Source organism: Canis lupus, chromosome 25, assembly GCF_048164855.1.
Source record: "Canis lupus baileyi chromosome 25, mCanLup2.hap1, whole genome shotgun sequence".
Taxonomy (NCBI): Eukaryota; Metazoa; Chordata; class Mammalia; order Carnivora; family Canidae; genus Canis; species Canis lupus.
Genome location: NC_132862.1, coordinates 34,890,428 through 34,904,804, shown reverse-complemented (window position 1 = coordinate 34,904,804; position 14,377 = coordinate 34,890,428). Strand labels below are relative to the sequence as shown.

Sequence of the window (14,377 nt, the reverse complement as noted above, 5' to 3'; positions counted from 1 at the left end):
GCCAGACTGTAAAGCATAAATCCCGCTCTGCGTTTTGCAGCCGACGCTTGAGAGCATTCGAAGAGGCCACGGACCACGATACCGAGAACAGAGCGCCCCGCGGCACGCGCCCCGGCCGGCACCCACCCTCGGCGCCGGCTCCTACCCCCCCCACCCCCCACCCCGCGCTTGTTCCCGCGGCCGACGAGTCCGCCCGCGGCGGCAGGAGCCCCGGGTCACCAGGCGGCCCGGGACCGGCGCGGAGAAGCGGTGCCGGGGCGGGGCGTGCTGCGCGGGAGCTCGTCCTGTCAACTTTGCAGTCGCGTCACCTAGGTCGGTTGGTGGCGGCTGCTATTTCTTTAAATGCGCAGCGGATTTCGCCAGGGCAGGAAGGGGGTCAGGAAAAGGAGCCCAACGGCCTTTGATAACTGCCCGGCAGCCTCCCCTCCCTCCCCTCCCCGGCGGCGCGCTCGGCTGGGGAAGCGCCCGCGGCGGCCGCATCCCCCCGCCCCCGCCCCCCCGGCCGCCGCCCCCCCCGCGGGCGCGCGCGCGCACCGACGCCCGCCGGCTCCGGGGCGCCCACCCGCGCGGGGAATCCCCCCAGCCCGCCGGCCCCCCGCTTTGTCTCCGGCGGCGTCGCGCTCCGGCGCTCGCGCTCCCACGTTTCCCCGTGAGCAGCCTGTAACCCGAGCTCCCATTTCCTGGTGGATTCTCTTAAAGAGGCCGCGGCCGAGAAGCAGAACAAAGGCTATTGTTTTATTTCCTCCTCCGGGTTCCGCGTCCTTCCCGGAATGCCCCTTCCTCTAGGATTAGTCCCCGGGCCTCCGGGCCTCCCGGCCTCCCGGCCTCCCGGCGCTCCGGCGCGGGGTGCGGGCTGCGGGGTGCGGGGAAGGCGCCCTGCTGCATTTCAGGGTGTCTCCGAGAAGGAGCTGGGGAAGGTGGGAGGCGTTCCAAAAAAAAAAAAAAAAGAAAGAAAGAAAAGAAAAAAAACCCCCAACAACCTGTGTCGCGGTCTCTGGGGCCCCAGGGCCGCGTCTCCCCGGGGCCGGCGGCGGGCGCGCGTGGGCCGCGCTGCGGGGGGCTGTGCGGCGCGGCCCGGTCCCGGCTCCCTCCGCCGCCGCCGCCGCCCCTCCCCCCGCCCGGCTTTTATTTCCCCGATGCCGGGCTGTAACCCGAGCTTTTATTTCCTGGTGGCTCCTTTAAGAGGCAGAGCTCAGTGCTGGGAATTCACGTCAGTTTCTGCACTGAAACTCTCAAGATCAATGAGCGAAGAGCCTTCTCAGTTCTGCCTTTCAGTTTCTCTCTTCCAGGAAGGAAAACATTCGAGCGAGCGAGCGAGCGGGCGCGGAGAGCGGGCGCGGAGAGCGGCGGGAGGCGGGGGGCGGGGGCGCCGGCCGCGGGTGGGAGGAGAGAGCGCGAGGCCGGCCGGGCTGCGCCCCGGGTCGCCGCGCCGCGCCGCGACCTGCAGACCCCGCCGCCGCGCTCCGGGCCCGGCTCCCACGCCCCCGCCGCCCCGCGCGCCCGACTCCGCCGGCCGGGCCGCCCCGCCCCGCCCCGCGCGCTCGCGGACCCCCGGGCCGGCTGCCGGGAGCGATGCTGCAAGAAACTTCTTAAATGACCGCGTCCGGCCGGCCGTGGAGCGCTTCTGGGTTGGGGAGAGGAAAGGAAAGTGGAAAAAAACTGAGAACTTCCTGATCTCTCTCGCTGTGAGACATGTCTGAGACTCCTGCTCAGTGTAGCATTAAGGTAAAGATCCCCCCCCCCCTCCCCCCCGCCTCCCTCCCCGGGCTCGGAGACCTCGAGCTGCGAGCTGCGAGCTGCGCCGGCCGGGGCAGTGGTGCGGGGCTCCTCGCCCCGGAGGGGGCCGTGGCAGTGGCCCCGGTCGCAGTGGATGATTTGGGGGCGCCGGGGAGGAGATGCAGCCCCGCGGCGGCGGCGGCGGCGGCCGTACCCTTTCGTGTAACCTTGCGGCTCCCCCCGCCGAGCCCCCCTCGGCTCCGAGCCCCCCGCCCCGCCCCACCCCCCCTTTTCTTTTTGACAATTAAATGCCCGTCGCAATTGGCCAGGAGGAACCCGAGTGGTCTCCAGAACTGTAAAACACCCCCGTAATTAGTGCGCTTTTGTAAAATAAATAAATAAATAACAACAACAACAACAACAAAACCTGCTCCTACTCCTGCTGCCAACATGTGACTGAAATGTAACTTTTGTTCCCGAGGGGTGGTCTCCTTAGGGGGGGAAACAAAAAGTTCTTCAGCCCCAGTTGGGGATGCAATCCTTTTTTTTTTTTTTTTAAATTTAAAATTTTTTTTATTATCCCTTGAAATGACTGCTTGGGTCAGATCAGACTGGATTTTTTTTTTTTTTTTTCTCCCTCCTCTGATGGTAATTGCAAGCGCTGTTGGAGAGACAGCCCTGGTGTCAGCTTTTCCTGGGCATTTGCACAATGAGTTTCTCGCTTTCTTTTTTTTTTTAAACCGAGGTAAATAAAGTTGCCGAATGGTTATTTTACTCCGATGCGTGTAAAAGTGGAGTAATCCCAAAGTCGAAAACTCCTGTGATGCAGGGAGAGAGAGAGAGAAGGATCTAAGTGACCAAAGTGACCTTCCCCGTTTGACAGTGCAGAGAGGATATCTAAGTAGAAATCGCCCCGCTTTCTGCCCGTGTTTTGCAGGAATTGTAAATGCAGGATGGTGGATGTTTGCAAACACAGTATTTGGCTTCCAAGTAGTCGTGTGTGTACATGTATATATATCTGTATCTATAGAGCTGGTGGTGCTGTGGTTTGTTGCTTCTAAAAAGTTGCAAAGTTTGCCACCGGGAGGAGGCAGGATGATTTGTCCATTTCCCCCAATTATTTTTCCCGTCGCTTGCATTTATTGTGCGCTGTTATTTATTTTACTATTCCATCAGTCCCCAGGTGGAAAAACCTTCTGCTTCTGTGAAAGGTTGAAGCCACTGAAGTTTGTTTTCTGCTTGGCCCACTTAATATGTGCTCATTGAGTGGACGCTGCAGAAACAATGAACAAATAACCTGTTTTCCTCATCTGTGGGGAATTAGACAAACCTTTCCTGTTTCAACACTGCTGTTCCAATAGGATCTTTTTAAAGGAAACAGTATTTTATTATATTTGCTTACTAGGTTTTCATGATTATACTCAGATCTTAGTGTTTCTCATCAGGTGAGATTTTCATGGATTTTAATGTAGGGCTAATGTGAACTAAAAAAGTGGGTTGGGTTTCTTTGTGTTTTTTTATTTTTAGTTTTATTTTTTGCCTCACAAAAATGCCCAGTGGCACTTTAGGGCTTCTGTGTTTGCATATACCTGGGGGTAGCAGAGTGTCTTTGGTGGAGGCGGAGTCACTGTAAATAATTTAAGGTACTTTGATACTTCAAAACTAGTTTCTTTTGCTGTATAAATTAGATTCTACAGTGAGCACGGTATAGATAATCTAATTTGACACTTCATAACACAAACAGAGGTAACTAAATAATAGGGTATTAAATCAGTAAATTGTATTTAGCTCAATGGCAATAAATCTGACATCAGGAAAACCTGGACCAGCTATGGGGCAGTAATTTTAGGGTGAAAACAACAAAAAGCAATCCTTCTGTGACTTTTGTTGATACCTCTCTTAAAGAGACTGCATATCCCCACTGTTCTGATGGGCTTATTTATGTTTGTGTGCTGTAGGCAGAAGTGCTACTGAGTGGCTCGTTTTATCCCACTCTAGTGGGAAGAGTACAACAGCCCCCTTTCCTTACTCAGACATACAGAACCAATCCCAAACCTGGGCAGAACGCCGTCTTAAATGTGACATAAAAATTGCAGCCATAGTTTGCATAACCTTTTTTTTTTCCTTATTGCTTATCCTTTCAGTATTTTTTAGGTGCCTCTTTTCATGATTGTGTATCTCCATGTAATTAAAATTGATTGATTGAATCCTCTTCCCTAGGAATGAGAGTATCACTTTTATTTGGATGGTTCTTCTTGGAACCATTATATGACTGTTTGCTGAGACTGTGCATATGTTTCGGTGCATGTATTGTGAAGTGTATTTTTTCCGAGAAGTGTGCTTAATTCACAGTGTTCCAATAATAAGTGCTGCAGATCAAGGACTTGGGATTATTCTGGGTCATCTGAAAATGTTCTGGTGATGTGTTCATTCAGTCCTTGGGATGTGGTACAGTGACTGCATAATAAAAGATGTTTGCTGGTAACCCACAAGCAAGTACGAGGATTGCTTTTAGAGTCCAGTAAACAATAACTTTTCTGCGGAGCAGAGGAGGAATGTTAGAAGCTTTCAAGGATGAGCTGATGAATCCGATGTATTGAAGACATGTGACACGGAAGGCTCCCTCTCTGTGGAGAGATTTCCCTTCACTCCTCTGCTCCCCTCCTGAAACCTTCCTCACTTGCTCCCATTCCTTGCAAGCAGCTGGTCAGCAGGCAGTAAATTCCTTAGCAGCTGGTGTGGTGGAACACAGAGGAGCCCGACCAGAGGCAACCACAGAGGGAAGTACTCTATTTACTCCTGAGCATTGTCTGTTCTACTAGAAGAGAGTAGTATACAATTTAGGTGGAATTTCCAAGGTGAAAGTTTTTAAATCAATCAGTGATACCTTTGTGTTTATCGCTCACACGGTAGTGGTTGACATCGAATGCCTGATAAGCATGTTTTGTATTTCTTTTGCGTTTTATAGACAGCTTTCCATCACCTAGGGAAGTGGATGTCAGACACATGTTGTACTGTGGAAGACAGGTCGACAAGCCCAAGGTCACCCAAACTGTCACCGAGCCCCACCGTTTCTCTGCACTGGGCTGCCTTATGCGTGTCGTGACACTCTCATCCAAGAGTTTAAATGCTTCCTTTGCTGACCAGTGAGTGGGGTTGTTTCAATGTAAGGACAGGGTCAACTAACTATATAAAAAAATCAAACAGTTTTTTCCAGAGGCTTGAGTGGCCAACTGTGCCGGTTATGGGAGAAAGGAAAAGGCTGTCCTTTCCATCATCAGCCTTCTCCTTCAAGTCACCTGTTCAGTTTTAAGTTCAGCCGACTTGCTGTGGAAAGTGCTCCTGGCCCACCAGACATAGTCCTTCGAGTCTTGGCAAGGTGCTTTAGTTGTGAGGGCCATCCAGGTTGCCAAAACTAGTGCCCTAACTTCCCCTTCCTCTTTCCCCTGCCCTCCCCGTGCCCTACTCTCCAGTATGCATGGCTCTCTTAGCAGAAAGAAATCTCTTTAAAAAAAAAAAAATTATTCATGAGAGAGACACACAGAGAGAGAGAGAGGCAGAGACACAGGCAGAGGGAGAAGCAGGCTCCATGCAGGGAGCCCGATGCAGGACTCGATCCCGGGTCCCCAGGATCATGCCCTGGGCCAAAGGCTAAACCATTGAGCCACCTGGGCTGCCCGAAATCTTTTTTATTTTGCTACTAACTGGGACACTCTGGGTTTCCCCTAATGGACCCTTAGCAACTTGGGTTTGGCGATGGTTATCTTTGTGTCCTAGTACCTGGGTTGGCACCTGGCACAGAAATGTTCTTTGGTAATGTGTTTGTTGATTTGAAGTGAGGCATGGAGGAGGTCAGCCTCCTTTCCTCTGGTTGTCCCTGTGTACCAGAGGGTGACTTAACAGTTTCATCCATTAGCTTGTGTGAAGTATTTTCATCCTTCACTGCTGTCTCAGGGAGGCCTAGAACATTCTCTGGGTATCTGTCCAAAAATGATTATCAGTGGAATTACAGTACAACAATACTATTTTAATTATTTTGATAAAATTAAAAACCACTGTGTATCCAAACAGACAAAGGAATTGAGTAAAAGATGATAAAAGGGCTTGAAGAATCACTTTAGTGATTCGCAGACTTCTCTGTTTTCCCTGGTTTCTTGGACGTTTGAACCAGCGAACTTTTAGGCTTTCAGAGCTGGAAGACCTTAGAGATCACCTGAGCCAGCCTCCTATTTTTATAGAGAGGAGGTCCGGAGAACTAAATGGCTTGCTCCAGCTAATTGGTGGCTGAGCCAGGGTTAGAGCAACACAGGCCTCATTCTCAGGCCCCTGCACTGCATTTGCTGGGTTCGCTGTGCATCCCTATAAAAGGCCAAGGAAATTCGATACAATAGGCTGCACTCTCTCTGGCACTTCCCTAGCTTGGTCCATTTTAATCCCAAGCCAGCTGGTATGAGGGCACAGAGGTATGTGCCAAGGAAGATGTGTGTGTGGGGGAGCACTGGGCCCAGAGGGTATATTGTTAGATCTGAGAAGAGGAAGTAGTAGGAGTAGGGGATCAGGGAAGAAGGGCTTGATGGATTTGTATTTGTACCACTGTTTGCAGCAACAGTATTTTTTTTTTTTTTTTTTTGGTAAAAAATGTCTTAACCATGGTCAAGCACGCAGTTCAGCAGTGATAAGTATATTCACATTCTTGTGCAACAGATGTCTAGAACGTTTATTTTTTAAAGACAGTGTGTGAGAAGTCTGGTACTCGGGCTGTGGGCCGAGGGTACTGGGCCTGTAATCGGGGCCCTTTTCCCAGGAAAGCTTGAGTGGGCCCTGAGCTCTTTTTATCCAGGGGTGGCCAAACATATACCTTAATTTGTGTGTCGTGTGCTTCCTGTTTCAAACAGCATCAGGTAAAAACACGGCAGCTTGCTCCTAGAAAACTAGCTTCCTTCCTTCCCGTGGGTCACTCGAGGGGGAAAAAGTAGCCCAAGTGTGGGTACCAGAGAAAGGTGGAACTAAAAGGAATTCTGTAAATCTCAGTTGAGCTGTGTTTACGCACACCGAGGAAGGTAAAGGGGCAAGGAGGCATGGGGTTATTGGGAGTAACTGGAAGAGCAGTTTCGTTTTATGGCCCATATTTAAAAGTTGCCCTTTAGTGTGGTTCTCCCAAGCTGAGTGGCTCAGTGTTGAATGAAGCCCCCTAGGGTGTGGGGTGTACAAACAGTATATTTTTCTCTGTGAATGCGACTTTAGAAAAAGCACTGGAGTTTGTTTTCAGGCAGAGTCGGGCACCGCTGTATTTGTTGTTACACGTGTGTAAGAAACCAACCCCTGTGTGTATTTGTTGAATAGAATGAGTGTGAGTGTACTCAGGGTTCCCACGCCAGGAGGGGCCCCGCTTAAAGACTGTTCCCTGCCAAACCTAGTATTTGGGGAGAGAAGGACTAGACTGCATGAGTGAGAAATTAGAATTACAGCCTGTTAAACAACAAACACATTTTGATTTGTTTCTGAGCATACAGGAACCAGACTGATGAGGTGTTGCTTGCTGGGGCGTCTCAGGATGAGCCCCAGTGAATAGGCAGAGATGACTTGTGTCCCACATCATCTGTTGGTTAGAAATGAGTGCTACTGTCTGCTCGAAACTCTTACTTCAGCGTGGAAATATTACCACAAATTTATTATTTGCTCTATTAATTTGCTCGATAAGCCTTTCTTCTTAGATAGGGAAAATGAACAGTTTGGCCTGGTCTTTGTCTAAATGATCTGGAATTTTCAGACCCGGGTGTGTGTGGGGGAACAGTGGAAGGGGTTGATGAAGGAAGGCATTCGCCCGAGTTTGTTACGTGTGGACTCCTCGATGAGCGAGCTGCTTCTGGGTCCTGTGGACCATGCTTATGGGAAAACTGCAATGCTTGCATTTTGGAGCTTTCCCGATTCTGGGTAATTAAAGGGGATTGTCAGCTGTTTTAGTGGTCATTGCTCTTACATTTTCTCCCCTTCCTCTGCTTCCTCCTCTTCTTCCTCCTCTTCCATCACCACCATCATGTGTGGAGTATAACTGCATGCTGGTTCGTGTGCTAATAAGTCTTTGATCTACATGATCTCACTTACTCTTCACAGCATTCTCAGGGATGTAGTTTTTCTCCCCATTTTATACATGAGGATCCTGAAGCCTGGAGTGTTTAAGCGATATACTGACCTAAGATCTCACATGCCAAGGCTAGGGCCTACTGTTCCAAGGCATTCTCCATGACACTGTTCTCAGGGATGGCCGTCTTTGTGAGGAACATCAGGCAACTGATTGTGATGGACAATGGTGGAGCCTTCCATGAGCTAGGGTGAGAGGCAGGAATAGGGCAGCAGAGATGTTTCCTTCCTATTCTGAGTCCCCCTGAAGGTGGGTTGTTCCTGGTTATTCCTCTCACAGTGGGGAGAGCCAGGTGGCCATACCGTGTAACCTACCTTCAAACAAATGTCCAGATCTTCCATCTTTCTTCTAGTCTCTGGTGCTCTCTAGTGATATTTTGTCTTTTGATGGGTTTTATTTGGGGCCCTCTGTGTTCTCAGAAAGCTTTCTTTTCCCTCTCGGCCTTTTTCTTCTTTCATTGGCACCTGATTACTCCTTCATTTTATGGGTGACAGGCTGTGCTGTGTCCTTCCACGGCTTTTTTTCCCCCTCTTAAGACTTACACAATCCACAAACACAAAGTTTTTCTTAAACCATCCCTCATGTACATCCTCAATACTCTGTGATTTCTAGGAATCTGAGATCTTTTCAGGTATTCTCTGGTTGTCCCACAGAACCAAAGGTATAATCTTTTCCCCCTCTTTCCTGGTAGCTAGACCACACTGGCCTCGTTCTACCTTACTTGAGTGAAGAGAGAATTTTGGCCATCTGAGTTATAACATTTGGCATTTGAACAGCTTTAATGAAGCCTTTCTTCGGAGCTGATGTGGGCAAGGAAGAGGAGAGATATGTAGAGGTAATATGAGGGAATCCGAGCGCACAACCCAAATTTCTTATGAAGCAGATGAGGAAACTAAGTCCTTTGGCATTTAAATAGCATGCCTGAGATTACGTTGTGGCTGAGCCAGAGCCAGAATCAGGTGTTGTGTCCTAGGGCCATGTCCCTCTAACACTGCAGCAGAGCAGACAAGAATTCAGAAAGTGTGGCTTCGTTGCGAGGACTCTCATAGAGTTAAACCCATTTGTATGGCACCACACGATGACTGATTGTATTAATGATCATAATTATGACTTCCAAAGTTAAAGACAAGCTTTAAGTTACGAGATTTAGGAAGTGAGAAAATGTAATGCATTTTGGAAAGCTATCCAACAAAAATGTTTGGCATAAAAATAATGTGAAGTTTTAAAAGGCTACGTTTCAGTTATCTGGATGAATGACTTATGAAAAATCTGTTACTCCCCAGTGAAGACAGGAAGGAGCTATCCAATAAATCTGTACACTCACCAGACCTGTGTACTCCTTGGGGGTATTTTCCCTTTGTGTGTGGGAGTCAGACATACGGAAAAGATCTCATTTCCTGAATGACCTGAAAAGGACGCGTAGCCCTGTCGGCATGAGCACCATGGGTGAATGTGTTCAGTAATGGAAGTGCTGCCACGATGTAGTTCCAGTCACCTCTCCTTGAGATTTTGATTCGCATTTTATTCTGTCTGGTGTTCTTTGGTTCTTATCTGTGAAGGCGATTTCCCTCAAGAGGATTGTAAGTTGCAGGGAAGAGGGGACCAGTCATTGCCATGCTGTGGAGCCCTTCTAGGGGAAGAACCCAGACAGAACGTAGACAGGCCTGGGTGTGAATCTGGTTCTTGAACTTAAAGTTATTATTAATCTTAACCTTCAACCTGTTAACCCATCTGAAGTGGTAATAAAAATACCTCTTTCAGGATAGGTAAATTTCATAATCCAGTGACTTACTCTGTTAAAAAAAAAAAAATGTTGGGCAGCCCTGGTGGCTCAGCGGTTTAGCACCGCCTTCAGCCCAGGGCCTGATCCTGGAGACCCAGGATCGAGTCCCACATCAGGCTTCCTGCATGGAGCCTGCTTCTCCCTCTGCCTGTGTCTCTGCCTCTCTCTCTCTCTGTGTCTCTCATGAATAAATAAATAAAATCTTTTAAAAAAATGTTAGTTCCCACCCCCCGCTATGTATCCTACATAATATCTAGATCTAGAGCGATCTAGAGATGTTCTAGGTCCATGCCTACAGTATATGGTTGGTATGGTGCCCCGAGATGTTGATGGTTTGCTCCAGCTCATGTGGCTGGTCGGTGGCACCTCCTGAACCCAAGTCTAGGCCTCCCAAGTTGGCCGATTCCCAGCAAGCAGGCTTGCTGCTATCCCACTGAGTTTCTCGGAGAGGCCGGGTCACTTAGTCGTATTGAGCAAAGCTCTCTGTTTAACTAATTTTATGCAAATCTCAACAATAGGAGAGAAGAGCCAGCTGCAGTTACATGGCAATAACCAAGGCCTTTTGCATCTCACAGTGAAGTTTTGAGGGAATAGCTGGGACACTTCTGAATAAGTTTCAAAGATAAAAGGAAAAAACCCCTAAGCCTGGAAGTACTGTACAGTGACTCTAGCTAGCATTATTACTCAGCACTCAAGTATTCGAACCTATTCAGGGATCCGCTTGTTCACACAGTTTCTTATTATTTGCGGCCGGGGCGCGACTTGAGCGAGGGCTTCATTTCTTAAGTCTGCTTTTGTTGAACAGGCAGTTCCACGTCTGTCTGACCACAGAGCAGACACTGTTTGCTGTGGGGTGGGGGTGGAGGGTGGATTTCCAGTTTCAAGAGAGGGAGTCGATGGCTCTCGGTTGGAAGTTTATACAGAAGAGTTGGAGAAAGCCAAATGTGTGACTTTGGGGCCTGAGGGAACCTTTGTTTTTAGATGTTAAGGGACTGAAGTATCCATTTTCAGTAGCTCTGTTCTCTTAGCTGTGGACTCGAAATGCATTCCTGAGTTTTCCTCTCTGTCCATGTTAGATGAGAAGATGACATCGAGGCTGGAAGATGACCCTTTCTGAGGCTGAGTGGAGAGAGAGCTTTGGCTGCCTCTTCTGCTGACTCCCCCCCCCCCCCCCCCACACACACACCAGTAGCAGGTGTGGGTGCTTTTGGACTTTTGGAGAAAGAGCATAGGTCTGGGGAGAAACCATTCTTCTGCCCTCCTCCTTGGAAAACACAAGTGAAAGTTTGTGATTTTTCTTCTCAGCTGCCTGGTCCCCTGCCCAGTGGCTTATGATGGGCCATGTAGCTGGATCTTTCTGAAGACCTATGGGTGTAACAGCAGTCACCCCTGCTCCCCTCACATCCCCTTTATGTGAGGACACAGTAACCAAAGATGAGATGCTGACTCTAGACTATTTCCTGGAAGAAATGAGCTGTAGATAGAAATCAGCCTGGTCATTAAAAAAAAAAAAAAAATCAAGTCCCAAAGAACAGCCTGTTTGTTTCTGAAGTTACCCGTTTTCCTGACACTTCCCCTTGTTCCCTAGTGAAAGTGTGGGTCTGGGTGCGGCATGCTGGTGGCAGTGCTGGGAGACGGGAGAGAAAGGGGAGGGTTCAGATCTGCCCGCCTGGCTGCGGGTGTGGCCAGAGCAGCGCTGGGCTCCCTGATGAAGAATCCAGGTCAGGAGACAATTTAGAGATTGTATCGTCCGAAGCCTACTAATTAATACTCAGATCAATACTTCCACACTGGGGTGGGCAAGAGGAACTGTAATAAAGACTTGATAGAAAGGGGAGCAGGAGTTTGCTAAGCCCTTTTGTGGACCGCTCTGAGGAGCTCAGCCAAGGGAAGGAGACCTTAGTTCCTTCATTATTCATTGTTGCTTCTAGACTGTCTTTCCCACACTGTCCTTGACTGTGGAATCTGAGTCCTGCCAGAGGAGACCACATACAAGAGTCTTCTGACTCACCAAATGGTCCAGGTCCATCCTTTCACGTGTAGATTTGTGACACAGGTGGGGCCACCAAGGGGAGGGGGAAGTGAGTTCTCTTTTCTTTGGGTCTGTTTGTGTCCTTGTACCCAACTTCTTGCCACAGAGTTGGCACACCTCGTTTGGGGAGATGCAAGATCTGAAGGATTGGACTGCATTTTGTGTTCACCATATCCTCCTTTTGACCCGAGATCTGGGAGATTTTAGAAATCCATTGTCATGAGGTCACTTGACTGGTGCTTTGCACTGCTGAGACCCATGGCTCTCCTCACTCACGGGTCTTGATGGTTGAGGCCAGCGATGGGTGGGGACAACAGGTCAGGAGTTGCTCTCACTTTGTGGCTTTTGATGTGGTCTGTATTCGAAGTGAGGCTAACCGGGGTGGGAGAGCTGTCTGAAATAGGAGTCATGTAGACCTTTGGTCCTGGAGTGGCCACTTCTCCCTGACTGGGAGGCCTGAGTGACCCCATGTGGCCAGCTACATCCCAGATCCCCTGGAAAGCTGCCAGCTCCTTATTTGACTTTGTGCCATGTAGTCCTTCTGTTAGTCTGCTGACTTGAATACTTTAGGATGAGGTGGAAGGAGGAACCGTACGAGTTGGAAAGGTAAGAGTCTTTTACCCTCAGAAAGCCAGAGAAACAGAGGCTCGCTTTCTGAATTTTGCGTTATTGTGCCTTTTTTTGTGTCTTCGAGGCTCTGTGCATCTGGCTGTGAGTTGGGTGGTGAGGGTCCACTTATTTGCCAGCAGAAGTCACCTGTAGGTTAGGGGGAGCTTTTTTTTTTTAAAAAAAAAAAAAGATTTACTTAGGGGCACCTGGGTGGCTCAGTGGTTGAGTGTCTGCCTTTGGCTGAGGTTGTGATCCTGGGGTTCTGGGATTGAGTCCTGTGTCGGGCTCCCTACATGGAACCTGCTTCTCGCTCTGCCTGTGCCTCTTCCTGTCTCTCTCTGTGTCTCTCATGAATAAACAAATATAATCTTTTAAAAAAAGATTTACTTATCTATTTTAGGGTGGTGGGAGAGCAAGGGGAGGGGTGCAGGGAGAGGGACAGGTAGGTCTCCCTGCTGAGCAAGGAACCTGATGTGGGGCTTGATTCCAGGACCCTGAGATCATGACCTGAGCCAAAATCAAGAATCCAGTTGCTTAACTGACTGAGCCATCCAGGCACCCTCCAGAGGCAGCCTTTGAACACAGTGGAATCCAGGGGGGATGTTGGAGGACACAGGAAGGTTGGAGTGGTGATCCTGTAACCTTTTCAGCATGCTATAGGGGTATCTTTAACCTTCACCCGGATGGGCAGGGAGATGGGCAAAGGGACCTCGGCATTTGTTTACATCTCAAGTAGGGCCCTTTTTAGAATATCCATCTTATTTATTTCCACTCTTCCTGGCAGTTTGGTTTCTCTGTGCTACCTACCTTAGAAAACGAACAGGGACGGCCTGGTATCAGTGGCAGGATATTTACTGATCGCCTTTTGGATACACGGTGAGATAGGTGGGACAAGACATCAGAGGGAAAAGAAAAGAACCTTAAAAATGCACAAAGGGAACAAGGCAGAGAGCCATGCAGATCCCTTGAAAGGTCTTGTCATTCCTGCAGAGAGGGCAGAGGTGGGCCCAAGAGCCTAAGTCACTGTTAACTTTAGCTAGCTCTTCTGAGAATTTGTCTGTCTTGAAAATTTTGGTAAAATGACCAAATGGAGCTTTTCTAAACGAGGGGGAATGCCTATGTGTGCTTTTGTGGTTAGCTCTTGTGTTGAGCAGTCTGATTTAAGGGAAAGATGGTTCTGTGTACATTTCCATTTCAGTTGTGGTATTTTAAGGCTTACCATGGAGGAGGTGTGGGTGAATGAGAAGATAGTCCTGTTGCCTCTTGATTCAGTTATATCTAGGTTACAGGTGAAAGGAAGTTCACAACACATCCACTTTCTTATTTGGGTACATTTTTAGGCTTGCATAGCCTAGGGCAGATCCAGTTTTTCTACCTTGGTGTTCATTTTTGTGGACTGCCAGGTTAAGTGTCAAGTGGATTATTGGAAAGAATTTGCTTCACAGATCTGGCCCCCAAATTAATGTCTGGGATTCTCCTTGGGGTCTTGTAGTAAGGTTCTCTTCTCTTAGTCCTTTTGGGACTCCAAGTGGGGCCCATGTTGACAAAGATTATGCTGCTTTGGGGGAAATTCTGGCCACATACTTCCCCAAGTAGAGTGAAGCAAGTGTTAATCCAGCTGGCTGCCTTTTGGGCAGTTGGCCATGCTTGGCACTTCTGAGTTTCTGGTATACCAGTTGCCAGAAAGGCAGTCTTTCAGCTGGTTCGAGTGTCCCCAGGGCACAAATGTTAGACTTTAGAGGAAAATTTACGATTTTATGTTCTCTCTTTGTTTTCATATATGTGCACGTATGGCATTGTAGTTGAAGTATGTTGAAAGATGGATCTGTACTCCAAAGCCTAGAAAGAAGCTTCTTTGGACCAGGGAGAGGTTCCTAGGTAAAGTTATGGGGTGGGGGGCCTGGTCTGCTTAGGAATGCTCACTGGAGGTTAGAATGAATACGTGCTGGGGAGAAGAGTGAGAGAGGGTAGCTGACACCATGCCTTAGGATGCTATTTTTAGTTCTAGTCAGGACTATATGGCATGGCTTGTGCTTCCTTGGGCGTCAGTCTGCTTTTATTCCAAGGGTTTGTTCTTGCGACCCTGTGTACATGC

General features: G+C 48.9%; 1 protein-coding gene and 1 pseudogene across 4 annotated transcripts in view; both read left to right on the top strand.

The window, feature by feature from the left end:
- LOC140616704 (uncharacterized) overlaps positions 1-404 on the top strand; it is a 124,046-nt pseudogene extending 123,642 nt beyond the window's left edge.
- Positions 405-1,514: 1,110 nt separating this feature from the next.
- Positions 1,515-14,377, top strand: part of ETV6 (ETS variant transcription factor 6) — a 239,074-nt gene continuing 226,211 nt past the window's right edge. For 2 of the 4 annotated variants that reach the window (XM_072799009.1, XM_072799008.1), the window contains exon 1: positions 1,517-1,725. In XM_072799009.1, coding sequence (XP_072655110.1) covers positions 1,693-1,725 — 33 coding nt within the window. In that variant the 5' untranslated portion in view covers positions 1,517-1,692. Of the gene's footprint in view, positions 1,726-14,377 lie in introns of all 4 variants that reach the window. The other 2 variants (XR_012017719.1, XM_072799011.1) reach the window with 2 other exon arrangements.